The sequence below is a fragment of the Podarcis melisellensis genome (genome assembly GCF_964234715.1).
Source record: "Podarcis melisellensis genome assembly, chromosome: 14".
Taxonomy (NCBI): domain Eukaryota; kingdom Metazoa; phylum Chordata; class Lepidosauria; order Squamata; family Lacertidae; genus Podarcis; species Podarcis melisellensis.
The window spans coordinates 4,400,780-4,415,467 of NC_138546.1; the positions used below are offsets into that span (position 1 = coordinate 4,400,780).

General features: G+C 47.2%; 1 protein-coding gene across 2 annotated transcripts in view; it reads left to right on the plus strand.

The window, feature by feature from the left end:
* The window catches only part of INTS1 (integrator complex subunit 1), a 71,610-nt gene that overhangs the window by 23,937 nt on the left and 32,985 nt on the right, over positions 1-14,688 (plus strand). For both annotated transcript variants that reach the window (XR_014163029.1, XM_081889044.1), the window contains exons 20-28: positions 559-738; positions 2,563-2,712; positions 4,505-4,684; positions 6,198-6,302; positions 8,954-9,121; positions 10,232-10,343; positions 11,761-11,922; positions 12,559-12,705; positions 14,080-14,178. Coding sequence is in view for 1 of the 2 variants with exons in the window: in XM_081889044.1 (XP_081745170.1) it covers positions 559-738; positions 2,563-2,712; positions 4,505-4,684; positions 6,198-6,302; positions 8,954-9,121; positions 10,232-10,343; positions 11,761-11,922; positions 12,559-12,705; positions 14,080-14,178 (1,303 nt within the window). In the remaining variant the exon portion in view is untranslated. The remainder of the gene's footprint in view (positions 1-558; positions 739-2,562; positions 2,713-4,504; positions 4,685-6,197; positions 6,303-8,953; positions 9,122-10,231; positions 10,344-11,760; positions 11,923-12,558; positions 12,706-14,079; positions 14,179-14,688) is intronic.

Consider the following 14,688-nt stretch of genomic DNA (forward strand, 5'->3'; position numbering starts at 1 on the left):
TGGGTAGGCTTGCTTAAGCAAACAATTTTTTTTTCAGGCGCCATAAAGAGTGCTGCCTGTTATCAGTAGTTCCAAAGTGTAGGAGCCTCCTCACTCAAAAGATGGATTTCTTACAGATGCGGAGCAAGTATTGTGTGGCACCTGTAGCAGTGCCAGTTCTGCAGACTGAAGCAGCCAAGTGGGCTTATTTTTTATTTACCGTATTTTTTGCTCTATAAGACTCACCTTTTCCCTCCTAAAAAGTAAGGGGAAATGTGTGTGCGTCTTATGGAGCGAATGCAGGCTGCGCAGCTATCCCAGAAGCCAGAATAGCAAGAGGGATTGCTGCTTTTGCTGCACAGCGATCCCTCTGGCTGTTCTGGCTTCTGAGATTCATAATATTTTTTTCTCGTTTTCTCCTCCAAAAACTAGGTGCATCTTGTGGTCTGGTGCATCTTATAGAGCGAAAAATACGGTATTTTATTTATTGGATTTATCTACTGCCCTATACCCGGAGGCCTCAGGGCTTAGGTGGGCTGAGGCGGTCCCACAGGGAAACCTGACCCTCTTTTTCCTTAGGCGTCATCCCAATCGATGCCATGGCTGGCAGACCTGGTTCAGTCCAGCGAGGGCTCCTTGGATGTTCTGCCGGTGCAGTGCCTTTGTGAATTTCTTCTGCATGACGCCGCTGACGAATCCGCCTCTGGCGAGGAGGAAGAGGAAGGAGAAAGCAAAGAGCAGCGTGCTAAGAAACGAGAGGTAGGTACTCTCTATTTGCATCGGCCACTAGCCATAGCAATAAAACAAAATAAAATTTACCCAAGACAGAGGTAAAAACCTAACTATACAAAATGCATTCTGGAGGTTTAAATTAATAATCAAACAATAGACGCTATTCTAATTGTCCCTGCTAAAAAAACTACAGTTTTTGCAAGGAGACAGTAGCAATGGTTTTTGCAAGCACAGTAGCAATGGTTGTGTGACCATTTATGGATAGTAGAAGAGAGGTAAGAAACTTAGTCCTCAAATCTTTATGCAAGCTAGAAGCACATGAGCTACTGATTCAGTACTGCCATCTCCACACGGACACAACCATTTTTCCAGCGGGATTTTTTGAAATTGACCCTCAAGTGAGGGAACTGCCAAAACGCCCTTGGAGCTGGATCTCAGGCTGAACGATGGGGGTGGAGACGCTCCTTGAGGTCTAAAGGGCTGAGGCCACATAGAGCTTTAAAGGTCAGCACCAACACTTTGAATTGCGCTCAGAAATGTACTGGGAGGCAGTGTAGATCTTTTCCGACCTGTGTATGCGGTCCCAGTGGCTGCACCCAGTCACCAGTCTGACAGCCGCATTCTGGATTAGTTGTAGTTTCCGGGTCACCTTCAAAGGTAGCCCCACATAGAGCACATGGCAATAGTCCAAGCGGGAGATAACCAGAGCATGCACCACTCTGGCGAGACAGTCTGCGGGCAGGTAGGGTCTCATCCTGCGTACTGGATAGTGTTGGTAGACAGCCACCATTTGTTAAGGTTTCTGAGGGTTGTTAAGAGAGCCCAATATTCCTCTCAGAGCTACCATTTCCCCAGAGTTTCCTGTGAAGCGGAGTTGATCGCTCAACCACTGTGGGGATGGTTGCCCTGTGAGGGGTACAGGAGATCTCCTAAACACCCTCAGCACCCTTAGCAAACTGCACCCCCCATAATTCTCTGGGGGAAGCCAGAGACCACATAACACTGGTCTTGAAACACCTACACTGGCTCCCAGTACGTTTCTGAGCCCAATTCAAAGTGTTGGTGCTGACATTTAAAGCCCTAAATGGCCTCGGTCCTGTATACCTGAAGGAGTGTCTCCACCTCCATCGTTCTGCCCGGACACTGAGGTCCAGCTCCCAGGGCCTTCTGGCAGTTCCCTCACTGTGAGAAGTGAGGTTACAGGGAACCAGGTGGAGGGCCTTCTTGGTGGTGGCGCCTGCCCTGTGGAACGCCCTCCCACCAGATGTCAAAGAGAACAACTACTACCAGACTTTTAGAAGACATCTGAAAGCAGCCCTGTTTAGGGAAGCTTTTAATGTTTGATGCATTACGGTATTTTAATATTTTGTTGGAAGCCACCCAGAGTGGCTGGGGAAACCTAGCCAGATAGGCGGTGTATAAATAAATTACTATTACTACTACAGTGGTACCTCGGGTTAAGTACTTAATTCGTTCCGGAGGTCCGTACTTAACCTGAAACTGTTCTTAACCTGAAGCACCACTTTAGCTAATGGGGCCTCCCGCTGCTGCTGCGCCGCCGGAGCACGATTTCTGTTCTCATCCTGAAGCAAAGTTCTTAACCTGAGGTAATATTTCTGCGTTTGCGGAGTCTGTAACCCGAGGTACCACTGTACTACTACTACTACTACTACTGTTTAAAGGGGCATCAGAGCTCTTCAGATGCACGGTGTGGATGCGGCCTGAGTGTTTCTTTGAACCCCATCCTCCTTTGCCCTGGCCTGGCCACGGGAGCTGCTACCCCACATCAGCTCTCAGCGGTCCAGTAGCTGAGGAACCGCTGGGAAGAAACAGCGACCTCTTTCTCCACAGAGGCAGCAGAAGCAGAGGCAGCTGCTTGGACGCCTCCAGGACCTGCTGTTGGGACCCAAGGCCGACGAGCAGACCACATGCGAAGTCCTCGACTATTTCCTGAGGCGCCTCAGCTCCTCCCAGGTGGCCTCGCGGGTGCTGGCCATGAAGGTAAGGAAGATGGCGAGGACGGTGTCGCTGGGCCTCTATTGAGCCTCCTGACAATGGGACCGCTTCACAGGAAGATGCTTCTTCAGCTTATTCCACTGGTAGCTTGGCCACCTCTTGCTCTGTGTACCCATTCGGATGTGGGTTTCAAATAAAAGGATAAAATTCAAATGGCAGTAAGCACAACGAGTGCAGCAAAACATGGCGATATATTCATAAATCCTAAGCTGATTGAGAGTTAAGCAGGGTCTTCAGCCAACTCTCCATTCTAGTTTTTTTTTAAAATTATTATTATTATTATTTTCTAGCTGACATTCTGAGGCTACTGAGCAAATGCAGCCCTCGCTAGACTGTTGAGGGTTTGGGGGGGTGTTTTACTCCCTTTGTTGGCTTCTTTGAAAGATAGTTTTGCCACCGATCCATATGAGGAGTGGTTGAGGGAATTGGGTATGTTTAGCCTGGGAAAAGGTGAGACTGAGAGGAGACAGGATAGCCGTTTTCAAATACCTCAAGGACTGTCATATGGAAGAGTGAACAAGCTTGTTTTCTCCTACTCTGGAGGGGAGACCCGAACCAATGGCTTGAAGTTACAATAAAGGAGATTCCGACTCAACATCAGGAATAACTTTCTGACAGTAAGAGCTGTTCGACAGAGGAACGGTTTCCCTCTGGAGGTTGCGGACTCTCCTTCCTTGGAGGTTTTTTAAGTAGAGGTTGGACGGCCATCTGTCTGTTAGAATTCCTGATTGCAATCATGGGATTGTTGTCTATCACATGATGGTACCGTATTTTTCGCCCTATAGGACGCACTTTTTCCCCTCCAAAAATGAAGGGGAAATGTGTGTGCGTCCTATGGGGCGAATGCAGGCTTTCAGGAAGCTATCCGCAAGTCTTGTAAGCCCGGCGGGAGGTCACGCGGGCTCGCAAAGCTTGCGGGCAGCAGCCTGAAGCCCAAAAGCTCGGGGGATAGCGGGGAGGCGGAGCGCCACCACCCCGTTATTTCCCGACCTGATCTGGAGGCTGGCGGGGGGGGGGAGAAGCAAGCTTGCTTCTCTCCCCCGCCAGCCCCACAAACTCGGGGCACAGCGGGGCAAGCCCCTGCCCCACGGAGGCTAGAGAGGCTGTCCCTGAAGGCAGAAGAGGGAGACGGAGCGCTCCGTCTCCCTCTTCTAGCTTGGGGATGGCTGCGCAAACCTGGGGGGGAAATAATTTTTTTCCCCTTGTTTCCCCCCCCCCCAAAAAAACCTAGGTGCGTCCTATGGGCCGGTGCGTCCTATAGGGCGAAAAATACGGTATATGTTTTGACTCCACTAAGTGGGAAGTGACGGAGACAGGATGTTTGTGTTCCTGTGTTCCGTGAAGTGGGACTGTTGTCCTTTGTTTTTTCTCTTTGCTGTCTGATGCTAGAGAGAGAGGGAGCCATGTTGCAGTGCTCCCTGTGTGTTTAGATGTAAATAAAGTAGATTAGCCAAAATGCTGAGTTGCTGAGGTCTGTCACGCACATGATGCGCAAACTCTGCAGATCCCTAAGTGTGTCGGTTGGTATCAGTCACTGTGATGTTTGGGCAGAAGAAAGCTTATGAAGCTCCCGAAGGATCGACCAGGAGGGAGAGAACATGCCAGTTGGGTCCTGCTTGAGTGTAGGGCTAAGCTCCTGACATTGTCATGGATGTTTAGTTGAGATTTCTGCATTGTAGGGGGTTGGAGTGAATGACCCTCGGGGTCCCTTCCAACTCTGCAGTTCTTAGTGGGGTCTCTGTATTGCATTAATCTGCCTCTGTCCTCCTTCCTGCAGGGCCTGTCTTTGGTGCTTTCAGAAGGAGGACTCCGTGACAGAGAGGAGAAGGACCACCCTATGGAGGAAGACTCTGGGGACTCAGAGCTCCTGCAGGGCTACCAGTGGCTCCTGCGTGACTTGCCCAAACTGCCCTTGTTTGACAGCGTTAGGGCCGCCACTGCGGTTGCTTTGCAGCAGGTAAGATCTCCCGCTCGGGGTGACACGGAAGATGGCTTCGTCTCAGGACTCGGTTGCTAATCTGACTCATTTCTCGGTTTAGTTCAAAATGCGGGCCTTCACCTTGTAAGAAACTGATGGCGAGCTGGTCTTTGACCGTAATAAATTACCTATCTATCTAAGAACTGATGGGTTTGAGACCAGGGCATCTCGCGACCCGGCCTCTGATGAGTCCCAGTCCACGTGCTACATATCTTGAAAAGCCGTGCTGGGCCCTCTTCCCCCCTCCCCATAAATTTTACTGAAACGAATCTAAATGAAAATGAAAAAAGAAAGAAAGAAAGAAAAGAAAATACAGAGCCCTCTCTCAAAGGTAGATTTTAATCCTTAATTCTTTTTTAAATAATTTTATTTTTATTTTTATTATTTTATTTTTATTAGTTTTTCAATTACAATCCCATAATAGCCTCATTATAACGATACCGATTTATAATTCAGTTATTAATACCAATTGTTCAAATACTGAATTATATAATTTAGATAAGGTGGCATGCTAAATTTGATGGTTTGATTATTTCCTTTATTTCTGCGTTCCAAAATCTTGTTAATTTCAATTACATTCTGGTCATAATGATAATCCCTCATACAACGACTGCAATATTAATCACTTCTATTTGTGTCGACCCATTAAATGATTTATAAAACTACAAGTGAGGGACTCAAAACTAGATCCTTGTTCTTCCTGTGTGTGTTTGTTATTCTGTCCGTGGCGTTTCTTCCTGTCTTTGAAAGATGTTATGTTTTTCTTTCCCCCGGTTGTTGCTATTTTCTCTCATGTCTTGGATGGAGCTATCTTAATCCTTATTTCACCCAGAAGGAGCTGGACACACAGACACCCCCAGCTCACCTGGGAGCTTCCAGTTTATCCTCCTAGTCTCCCAGCCTGGGAGATCTTCCCTTCCCTGCCTCTTACACAGGTTCCTCATTGACCCAGAGTAGAGGACACACACACACACAAACCAGAAGCAAAAGAAAGAAAAAAGAAACACAGCCCAACAAGACAATAACAATAATCTACCAACAGCATACAAATCCATATGGCTAACCTGATCCAAAACACCCACCCACCCCACTCACACGAAAACAAAGACCACCACAGCCAACCAGAAATGAACAGCCACACCCTAGGCCAACCCCAACCTCTCTCACCACCAAAGGGACACAAATGAACAGCACAAGCAGCGCTGACACCAAAGCCTACATACATTAAGCAAAATAGAAACATCGCCACCCGACCCCCAAAAAAGTCTCAACAAATGAAACTGATTTGTAAAAATGTTACATGGAAAAAATGCAAGAGACATTACACATACTTGTGTAAAACAAGAAAATCTTTAACAACAAAATTAAAATAAAATAAAGGAAAAAAGAAAGGAAAGGGAGAGAAATAAAATAAAAAGGGTTTCCAATTTTCTGTTAGTTAGTGTTGAGCCCCCTTGAGGCTGAGAAACACAGTTCTTTCTGCCATTTCCAGGCCATCCACATGGAGACGGATCCTCAGACGATCAGTGCTTACTTGGTTTACCTTTCCCAGCATGCTCCAGTGGAGGAACAGGGACAGCACAACGACCTCGCGCTGGTGAGAGAGAGGCCTTTTGTTTTAAGGGCCAAACACACGGATCTGTGGTGGTTCCCTCTTAACTTTCTCCTCGGCCATGTGTTCTTCATATCAGGTTCTTTGGGGACATTGCTGGACTGCGGCTCCCATCACCCCTCACCACGGGCCACACTGGGAGGGCTGATGGGAGCTGGAGTTCAAACACATCTGGAGGGCCACAGGTACCTGGCGCCTCTTCTAAGTACAGTCGCACCTCGGTTTTCAAACGCCTTGCAGCTCTAATGTTTTGGCTCCCGTACGCCGCAAATCTGGCTGTGAATGTTCTGGTTTGGAACGTTCTTTGGAACCCGAACATCCGCCACTGCTTCCGATTGAGTGCAGGAAGCTCCTGCAGCCAATCAGAAGCTGCACCTTGGTTTCTGAAAGGACCTCTGGGACGGATTAAGTTCGAGAACCAAGGTTCCACCGCAATGGGCTTCTGAAAACCAGCTGCTGGAAGCTGCAGAAGGGGGAGAGAGCTCCTGTTTCCTTCAGGTTTCCTGCGGTTGTCTGGTTGGCCACTGTAAGAACAGGACGTTGGACTAGGTGTGTTCTGTTAATGCCTGCTTGTTATTAACTGATAAACTGTGGACCTCTTTGGATAATTGGGTTATTTGAGAGGCAATACCTCTAATTTGGAGGGACGCAGGTGGCGCTGTTAAACCACAGAGCCTAGGGCTTGCCGATCAGAAGGTCGGCAGTTCGAATCCCTGCGATGGGGTGAGTACCCGCTGCTCAGTCCCTGCTCCTGCCAACCTAGCATTTCGAAAGCACTTCAAAGTGCAAGTAGATAAATAGGTACTGCTCCGGCGGGAAGGTAAACGGCGTTTCCGTGCGCTGCTCTGCTTCGCCAAAAGCAGCTTAGTCATGCTGGCCACATGACACAGAAGCTGTACGCCGGCTCCCTCAGCCAATAAAGCCAGATGAGCACCGCAACCCCAGAGTCGGTCACGACTGGACCTAATGGTCAGGGGTCCCTTTACCTTTACCTTTTACCTCTAGTTTGTTGAAAGATATGCTCAACCGTTCTTGCAATTAGAGTTAATTGGGTGCTCTCCCTGCTTGCTATTCCTTCCTCTCTTAGTGGAACAGGATCAACTTGTCCCATTGCTGGATCCAGTTCCACGCTCTCACCTTGAATACTCTCCCCCACACTCATAATAATCAACAAGGGGAGAAAACTGTTTTTTGTGGGAACCATAAAAGCAGATTTGTTTTAAAAAGTCCTCTATTTTAGATTGTTTGGGAATCGGTGAGAGAGCTACGTCCTCTGGGTCCTTGTAGCGTTTACTAGCAGGCCTATCGTCCCCGTGGGGAGTAAACAAGGAGAGGTTTCCCCAACCGAAGAAGAGAGAAAAAATAGAAAGTGCTCAGTTTGTTCAATTGAAGAGCTTCTCTGTGTGGTGACTGCCAGGAGTTCTAGGAACAAAGTATAGAAGGGAGCTGGCGGTTAATAGCTAGCAACTGGCGGCCTGCCCAGGATGCTTTACAGAACTTGCCCCGATGTTTCTCATAGCATAGACAAGAAGGTGCTGATAGAATCTCAGTAGGTTGGTAAGTTTAAAAGTACAGTGGTGCCTCGCTAGACGAAAAGAATTCGTTCCGCGATTCTCTTCGTCTAGCGGTTTTTTCGTCTTGCAAAGCAAGCCCATTGACAGCTTAGCGGATTAGCGCTACAGCTGTCAAGCGGCTTCCAGCGATCAGCTGTTAAGCGGCTTATCAGCGGAACAGCTGATAAGCGGCTTAGTGGCTTAAGAAAAGGGCGGAAAAAGCGGAAAAAACCCGCGGGGGGATGCAAGATTTTTTTCGTCTTGCGAAGCAACCCCATAGGAGAATTCGTTTTGCGAAGGGCCTCCAAAATGGAAAACCCTTTCGTCTAGCGGGTTTTTCGTCTTGCAAGGCATTCGTCTTGTGGGGCACCACTGTAGAGAAGTAAAAAAAGGAAAAATTACTTCCCTGGGTAGCAATCAACGCTAATTACAGTCCTGTTATCTGCGGAGCTCTGAAGCCTACTTGCTAAGCTGTCGCCATCTTGGAACTCCCCCTGTTGAACTAGGTGGGCCTTTGGCCTGATCTCACAGCCTCTCATTAATAATAACAATAATAAAATTTTATTTATATCCCACCCTCCCCAGCTGAAGCCGGGCTCAGAGCGGCTAACAACAGTAAAATGATACAACATTCTAAAATAATTTCATTATAAAATCAGTTCAAATCAGATTAATGGCAACCATTGGGCTAGAGTTCTGTGAGGATTGCCAAAGGAGGGGGTCAGGCTGTGCCGTGGCCAAAGGCTTGGTGGAACAGCTCTGTCTTGCAGGCCCTGCGGAAAGATGTCAAGTCCCGCAGGGCCCTAGTCTCTTGTGACAGAGCGTTCCACCAGATCAGGGCCACGGCCGAGAAAGCCCTGGCTCTGGTTGAGGCCAGCCTAACTTCTCTGTGGCCCGGGATCGCCAAGATATTTTTGTTTGAAGACCGTAAGGTCCTCCATGGGACATACCAGGAGAGGCGGTCCTGTAGATACGAGGGTCCTAGGCTGTATAGGGCTTTAAAACCAGCACCTTAAACCTGTTCCTGTACTCCACCGAGAGCCAGTGCAGCTCTCATGCTTTGTTTGCCGTTGACTTTCTCAGGACGTGGCCAGGCTGATTGTGGAACGGTCCACCATCATGACCCACCTCTTCTCGAAGCTCTCCTACAGCTCAGAGTCTGACGCCGTGCTGGTGGCCCTGCTCTCCGTCTTCTCCCGCTACATCAAGCGCATGCGGCAGAGCAAAGAGGGCGAGGAGGTCTACAGCTGGGTGAGTGGCTCTCTCCTTCCCCGCCGAGTCCCTGGAGGAGTGCCTGCCCTGTTACTCAGTGACCCCGTGCGTTACGGTCATAGAGGGAAGTCCTGCTCCTCGTCCTACCCGGGACAGAGGCTGGGAGAAGGACAGCGACACGAGTCAGGGCTTTCTTGGTGGCAGCCCCGTGTCTTTGGCATTCCCTCCCAAATGATTTGGTCTGCCTCCGCAGAAAGGAATGTATCATTCCGTGTAAGTGTCTACAATTCACGTTCGGTGAATGAGGCTTCCATCCATTGCAGCGTTGCAAAACAGTTCGTTTGAAAACCAACAGGACACACAGCTAATCTATTTTGTTGTTGTTTTGGAGTAAGGTTCCCTGCGATTAGGAAGTAACTACGAGTTATGATGCCTTTATTGAATTGTGTCATTGTTTTGAGAAATGTATTGTTGTTTATTTATATGCAATTGGGTTTGATATTATAATGATTGCAATGTTTGTGATTTTTTTTAATGCTGCTGCGATTATTGTGAGCTCAACATTTGTTGTTGGAAAAGCAAGATACAAATGTGTCAAATGAAAAAAGAACTGAACTAAATACCATTTTATTTGTGCATGATCCAATTCCACGGTGTTTTATCTACCGTTGTTTTATCAACAACTACCGTGTTGGAGTCACTGTATTTTAATGATCATTGAATTTTCATTATCATTGCCTTAAACCTCTCTGAACTCCATTTTGGAGAAAGGGCTTGATATAAATCTATCAAATAAATAAATAAATTCACCCTCTATATTTATTTTGGTTTTACTCTCCCTTTTGGACAAGCCCTTGCAAGGCAGTTTATGATTTTTAAAAAAGCAGTGAAGCAATGAAATAAATCGCATGTATTAGAAACAGCATCAGTTTTCTTTTCTTTTTTAATGTAAGAGCCAGCAATAAAAGCTTTTTGGAGGTGTGGTTTGGTTTTTTTTATATATAAAAAGGATTGATTTAGAAACGTTCACCCCAAGGAAGGGGCCAGGCGAGATTCTTAGGGGTGAGCATTCTGCAAGTGAGCAGCCGCCATTTTTCTCCCAACAACGGTTGCATTTCATGACCCAATCTTCTCTCTTCCTCTCTCTAGTCGGAGTCCCAAGATCAGGTGTTCCTCCGCTGGAGCACCGGAGAAACAGCAACGATGCACATCCTGGTCGTCCATGCCATGGTGATTCTGCTGACTCTCGGACCACCTCAAGGTGAATGATGGAGGTCATGTATTTTCCAGTAGATGCTGGATCTGCCTCTCTGCCCAACCTGCTTTGCCCCGGGCAGGAATTAATAGATCCATGCCTGATTGAGCCAAATGGAATAGGGAATCTCTCCTTGAATCCCTGCAAAGCTTCTTTAAGAGGCTCTGTCTTTCTCCTGTGAAAGAAAAGAATCTGTGGAATGACGCGTCAATTGCAGATTTCAATTAGGTGCTCCTGGTTTTTCTCCCCCTACATAAATCAATAAAAGGTCCCTGGGCCTTATAGGTACAGAGGCAGGGGAGACCAATGCCCGAGGAAATCTCTGATGCCTTAAGCAGTGGCTACATAGCAGTTTCCAGTGGATCTTCTTTGGCAATCTCTTGTAACTGAGTAAGATTGTCCTTCATGAAGACGGTCTTAAAAGTGAATCCGTAAGGCCAATTCTGGATCCACACGTCCTTTCACAGTGGAGACATAGGTTTCTGGGCAGCAGTTGATCACGGTGAGGGTTTGCCAAGCGTGCCTTCCTCTTAGCAACATTTCTCCCTTTCGTCGTGAGTTAGAGCGTCTTCAAAGCCCATAACACCTTTGGTAAAAGCTGTCCTCCAATTGGAGCGCTCGCAGGCCAGTGCTTCCCAGTTGTTGGTGTTTATACTACATTTTTTTAGATTTGCCTTGAGAGAGTCTTTAACCCTCTTTTGTTGACCTCCAGCATTACGCTTTCCATTTTAAAGTTCGGAATAGAGTAGTTGCTTTGGAAGATGATGATCAGGAATGCGCACAACATGACCAGTCCAACGAAGCTGATGTTGAAGAATCATCGCTTCATGATTTTTGCTTCTTCCAGTACACAGGCATTAGTTCGCCTGTCTTCCCCAGTGATGTGTAAACTTTTTCGGAGACACCGTTGATGGAATCTTTCGAGGAGTTGGAGATGGCGTTTATAAGTGGTCCGTGTTTCACAAGCATGGTACCTGAGTGCCCCGTGTGGCTTCTCGCCTGTTCAATACGACCAGCAGAAGCTGAGTCAATTCTGCCCACTGGCCTGATATGCATAATGGATATAGAGGAAAAGATTTTATTTTTTGTGTGGGAAGGAGACGTTTGGGTGAAGTTGAGCAGGAGTTTGATGCAGACATATCTCTGGTGTTAATAGGGAGTGGGCTTTGGTGGGGCGGCTTCTGTGACCCTCTCTATGCTGTTTCTTAAGTTGCAGTAAAAGATCATTTGCCAGCTTGCTGCCTCCCCCCAAAAACGTCTTTTGTGCTGTTACCACCCCACAAGCCCCAATCAGCACGGGGGGTGGTGGGTGTGGAATTGTGGTCCAAAACATCAGAAGGGCACCAGGTTGACGAAGGCTGGTTTGGGGTGTAGCAAATATGTGCGAGGCAAGCAAGATGACTCTCCGAACATTTATTTAAAGCCGGGGGCGGGGACTTTTGCACCCTGCTGGACATCTGGTTCCCCGAGAAGAAGCCCCTCCCCACAGCTTTCCTGGTGGACACATCGGAAGAGGCGCTTCTCCTCCCAGACTGGCTAAAGCTGCGCATGATCCGTTCAGAGGTGCCTCGGCTGGTGGATGCAGGTAGGTAGGCCGGCCAGCCTGGGGATATGGGAAAAGACGTCATTGGTGGCCTATCTGTTAAACTATCCTCCATACATGAAGTCACAGGAAGGGCTTGAAATACAGTGGTACCTGGGTTTTCAAATGTAGTCTGTTCTGGAAGTCTGATTGAGTTCCGAAACGTTCGAAAACTGAAAGCAGAAGCCTCAATATGGGAAACTCAAAACGGAGGCATTTACTTCCGGGTTTTCGGCGTTCAAGTTCCGAAACGTTCAACTATGGAGGCGTTCGAAAACCGAGGTACCACTGTATAAGGAACGAATTACTGAAAGACTTAACAATATTGGGGCTTAGATAATAAAAGTGTATGTGTTCTAAAACAGCTGTTAAAAAGGAGTAATCAAACAAACATCAAGAAAGGAGGGGTGGGAAGTCGAGAAGGAATTATGTGTTTAAAAAAGCTATTTGATAACAAGAGTTTTGTAATATTTGTGGTCACTTATTTTAGAGAGAGAGAGAGAGAGAGAGAGAGAGAGAGAGAGAGGTTATCTGTGACACAATTGGCCATGCACACAAGGCTCTGTGTAATGTGATTTTTGTGGGTTCGCAAGGAACTTGGAGCGAGCCGGTTCTGACTTGGGGGGTGTTTTGTCCCAGCTCTGCAAGACCTGGAGCCTCAGCAGCTGCTGCTGTTTGTCCAGTCCTTTGGCATCCCCGTCTCCAGCATGAGCAAGCTCCTGCAGTACCTGGACCAGGCTGTCTCCCATGACCCTCAGACTCTGGAGCAGAATATCATGGACAAAAGTAAGGGAACTCAGGGCTGCGGCCGTGGGCAGGGGGAGGATCCCCTCAAGCTCCATCTTTTTACTTTTTATATTGGGGGGTGGAATCAGTGATAACAAAACTAAGTGATACAGGAAAAAGGAGGAAAAGTGAGGGGAAGAAAAAACGAATACAGTGGTGCCCCGCAAGACGAATGCCTCGCAAGACGGAAAACCTGCTAGACGAAAGGGTTTTCCGTTTTGGAGGTGCTTCGCAAAACGAATTTCCTATGGGCTTGCTTTGCAAGACGAAAATGTCTTGCGAGTTCCTGCGGGGCTTTTTTCCTTTCCCCCCTTTTTCCCAAGCTGCTAAACCGCTTATCAGCTGATCCGCTAAGCCGCTTAACAGCTGATCCACTAAGCCCGCTAAGCCGCTAATAGCGCTAATCCGCTAATCTGCTAATGGGCTTGCTTCGCAAGACAAAACCGCAAGACGAAGAGACTTGCAGAATGGATTCTTTTCGTCTTGCAAAGCACCACTGTATGTGTATAAGAAAGAAAAAACTCCTATATTGATTTTTTGTACAGTGGACGCTCGGGTTGCGAATGTGATCCATGCAGGAAGCACGTTCGCAACTTGCAGCACCGCATGTGCACACGCGCAGGTCGCGATTTGCAGCTTCTGCGCATGCGCAAGCGCCAAAACCCAGAAGTATCCAGTTCCGGTACTTCCGGGTTTGGCGCAGTGCGCAACTAAAAATCGCAACACCTAAAGCATCTGTAACCCAAGGTATGTCTGTATATTGATTTTATTATTGTTCTTATTATTCAGCATCAACCTTCTGGGCATGGGTCATATGATACGGGCAGGTTTGTTTGTGCGTATCATAATCTTCCCAACCTTCTGGCTTCCAGATGTTTTCGGCTTCAACTACCATCATCCCCTGGTTTGTTAGCAAGAGCTGATGGGAGTTGGAGTCTCAGTGGCATCTAAAAAGCATCACGTCCACCAGCTCTTTCCTGCAACATTAAGCAGGGAAGGACATTTCCCCTGAGTTTTAGCTTTCCGTGGGACACTTTCTGTTCCATTCAGACCACACCCACACCATACATTTAAAGTGCTATGATCGCACTTGGAACAGTCATGGCTTCCCCCAAGGAATTCTGGGAGCTGTAGTTTGTTAAGGGTGCTGAACGCGGCCAGCCAGATGTATATGGGAACGCTCACAAGCAGAACCTGAGCTCAGCAGCCATCTCCCCACTTGCGATTCCCAGCCGCTGATCCTGTCCGCACAAGAAATTCCCTAACTCCAGCCTTATACAATTAACTCCAGTGCCCCCTAGTGATTGAACTGTATAACAACACTATCCACTGTCCCTGTTTTTTTTTTCTTTTTGGCAATTTGTTCTCTTTCAGATTACATGGCTCACCTGGTGGAGGTCCAGCATGAGAGAGGAGCTACTGGCGGACAGACATTTCACTCGCTGCTCACCGCTTCTATCCCATCTCGCCGAGGTATTCATTCATTCATTCATTCATTCTTCATTCTGCATGCTCTTACATGTCACTTTCTGTCACAAAGTAACCTCAAAGCTGCTTGCATAAAGTGCTCAAAACAGAATAAATAGAAATCCTAAAATGCAACTTTAAAACCACAGCGATAAAATGGTTACACTCAAGAAGCAATACAAAAAAAGAGACTAAATGTGGTTTGGCAGCGGCAGCAGGGGACGACAAAAATGTCTTCACTGTGTGGTGAAGTTCCAGCGATTTATTTTCTCTCTCCCCACATTTTTAAAAATTGAATTTTAGTAGCAACAGGTGGCTTACAGAAATGAAACAAAAAAATTGTTTTAAAACAGCTGGTTTTTGCAGTTGCCAATAAAGAAATATAGGACTTAAATGAATCAGTAACAAAACACTCCAAGAGGGTGTGGTCTATGATTACAGAAGGCAATTACAACCGGGTAGGGTGGGGTATAAATAAAAATTTATTATTATTTTATTATTGCAAACTGATCTCGC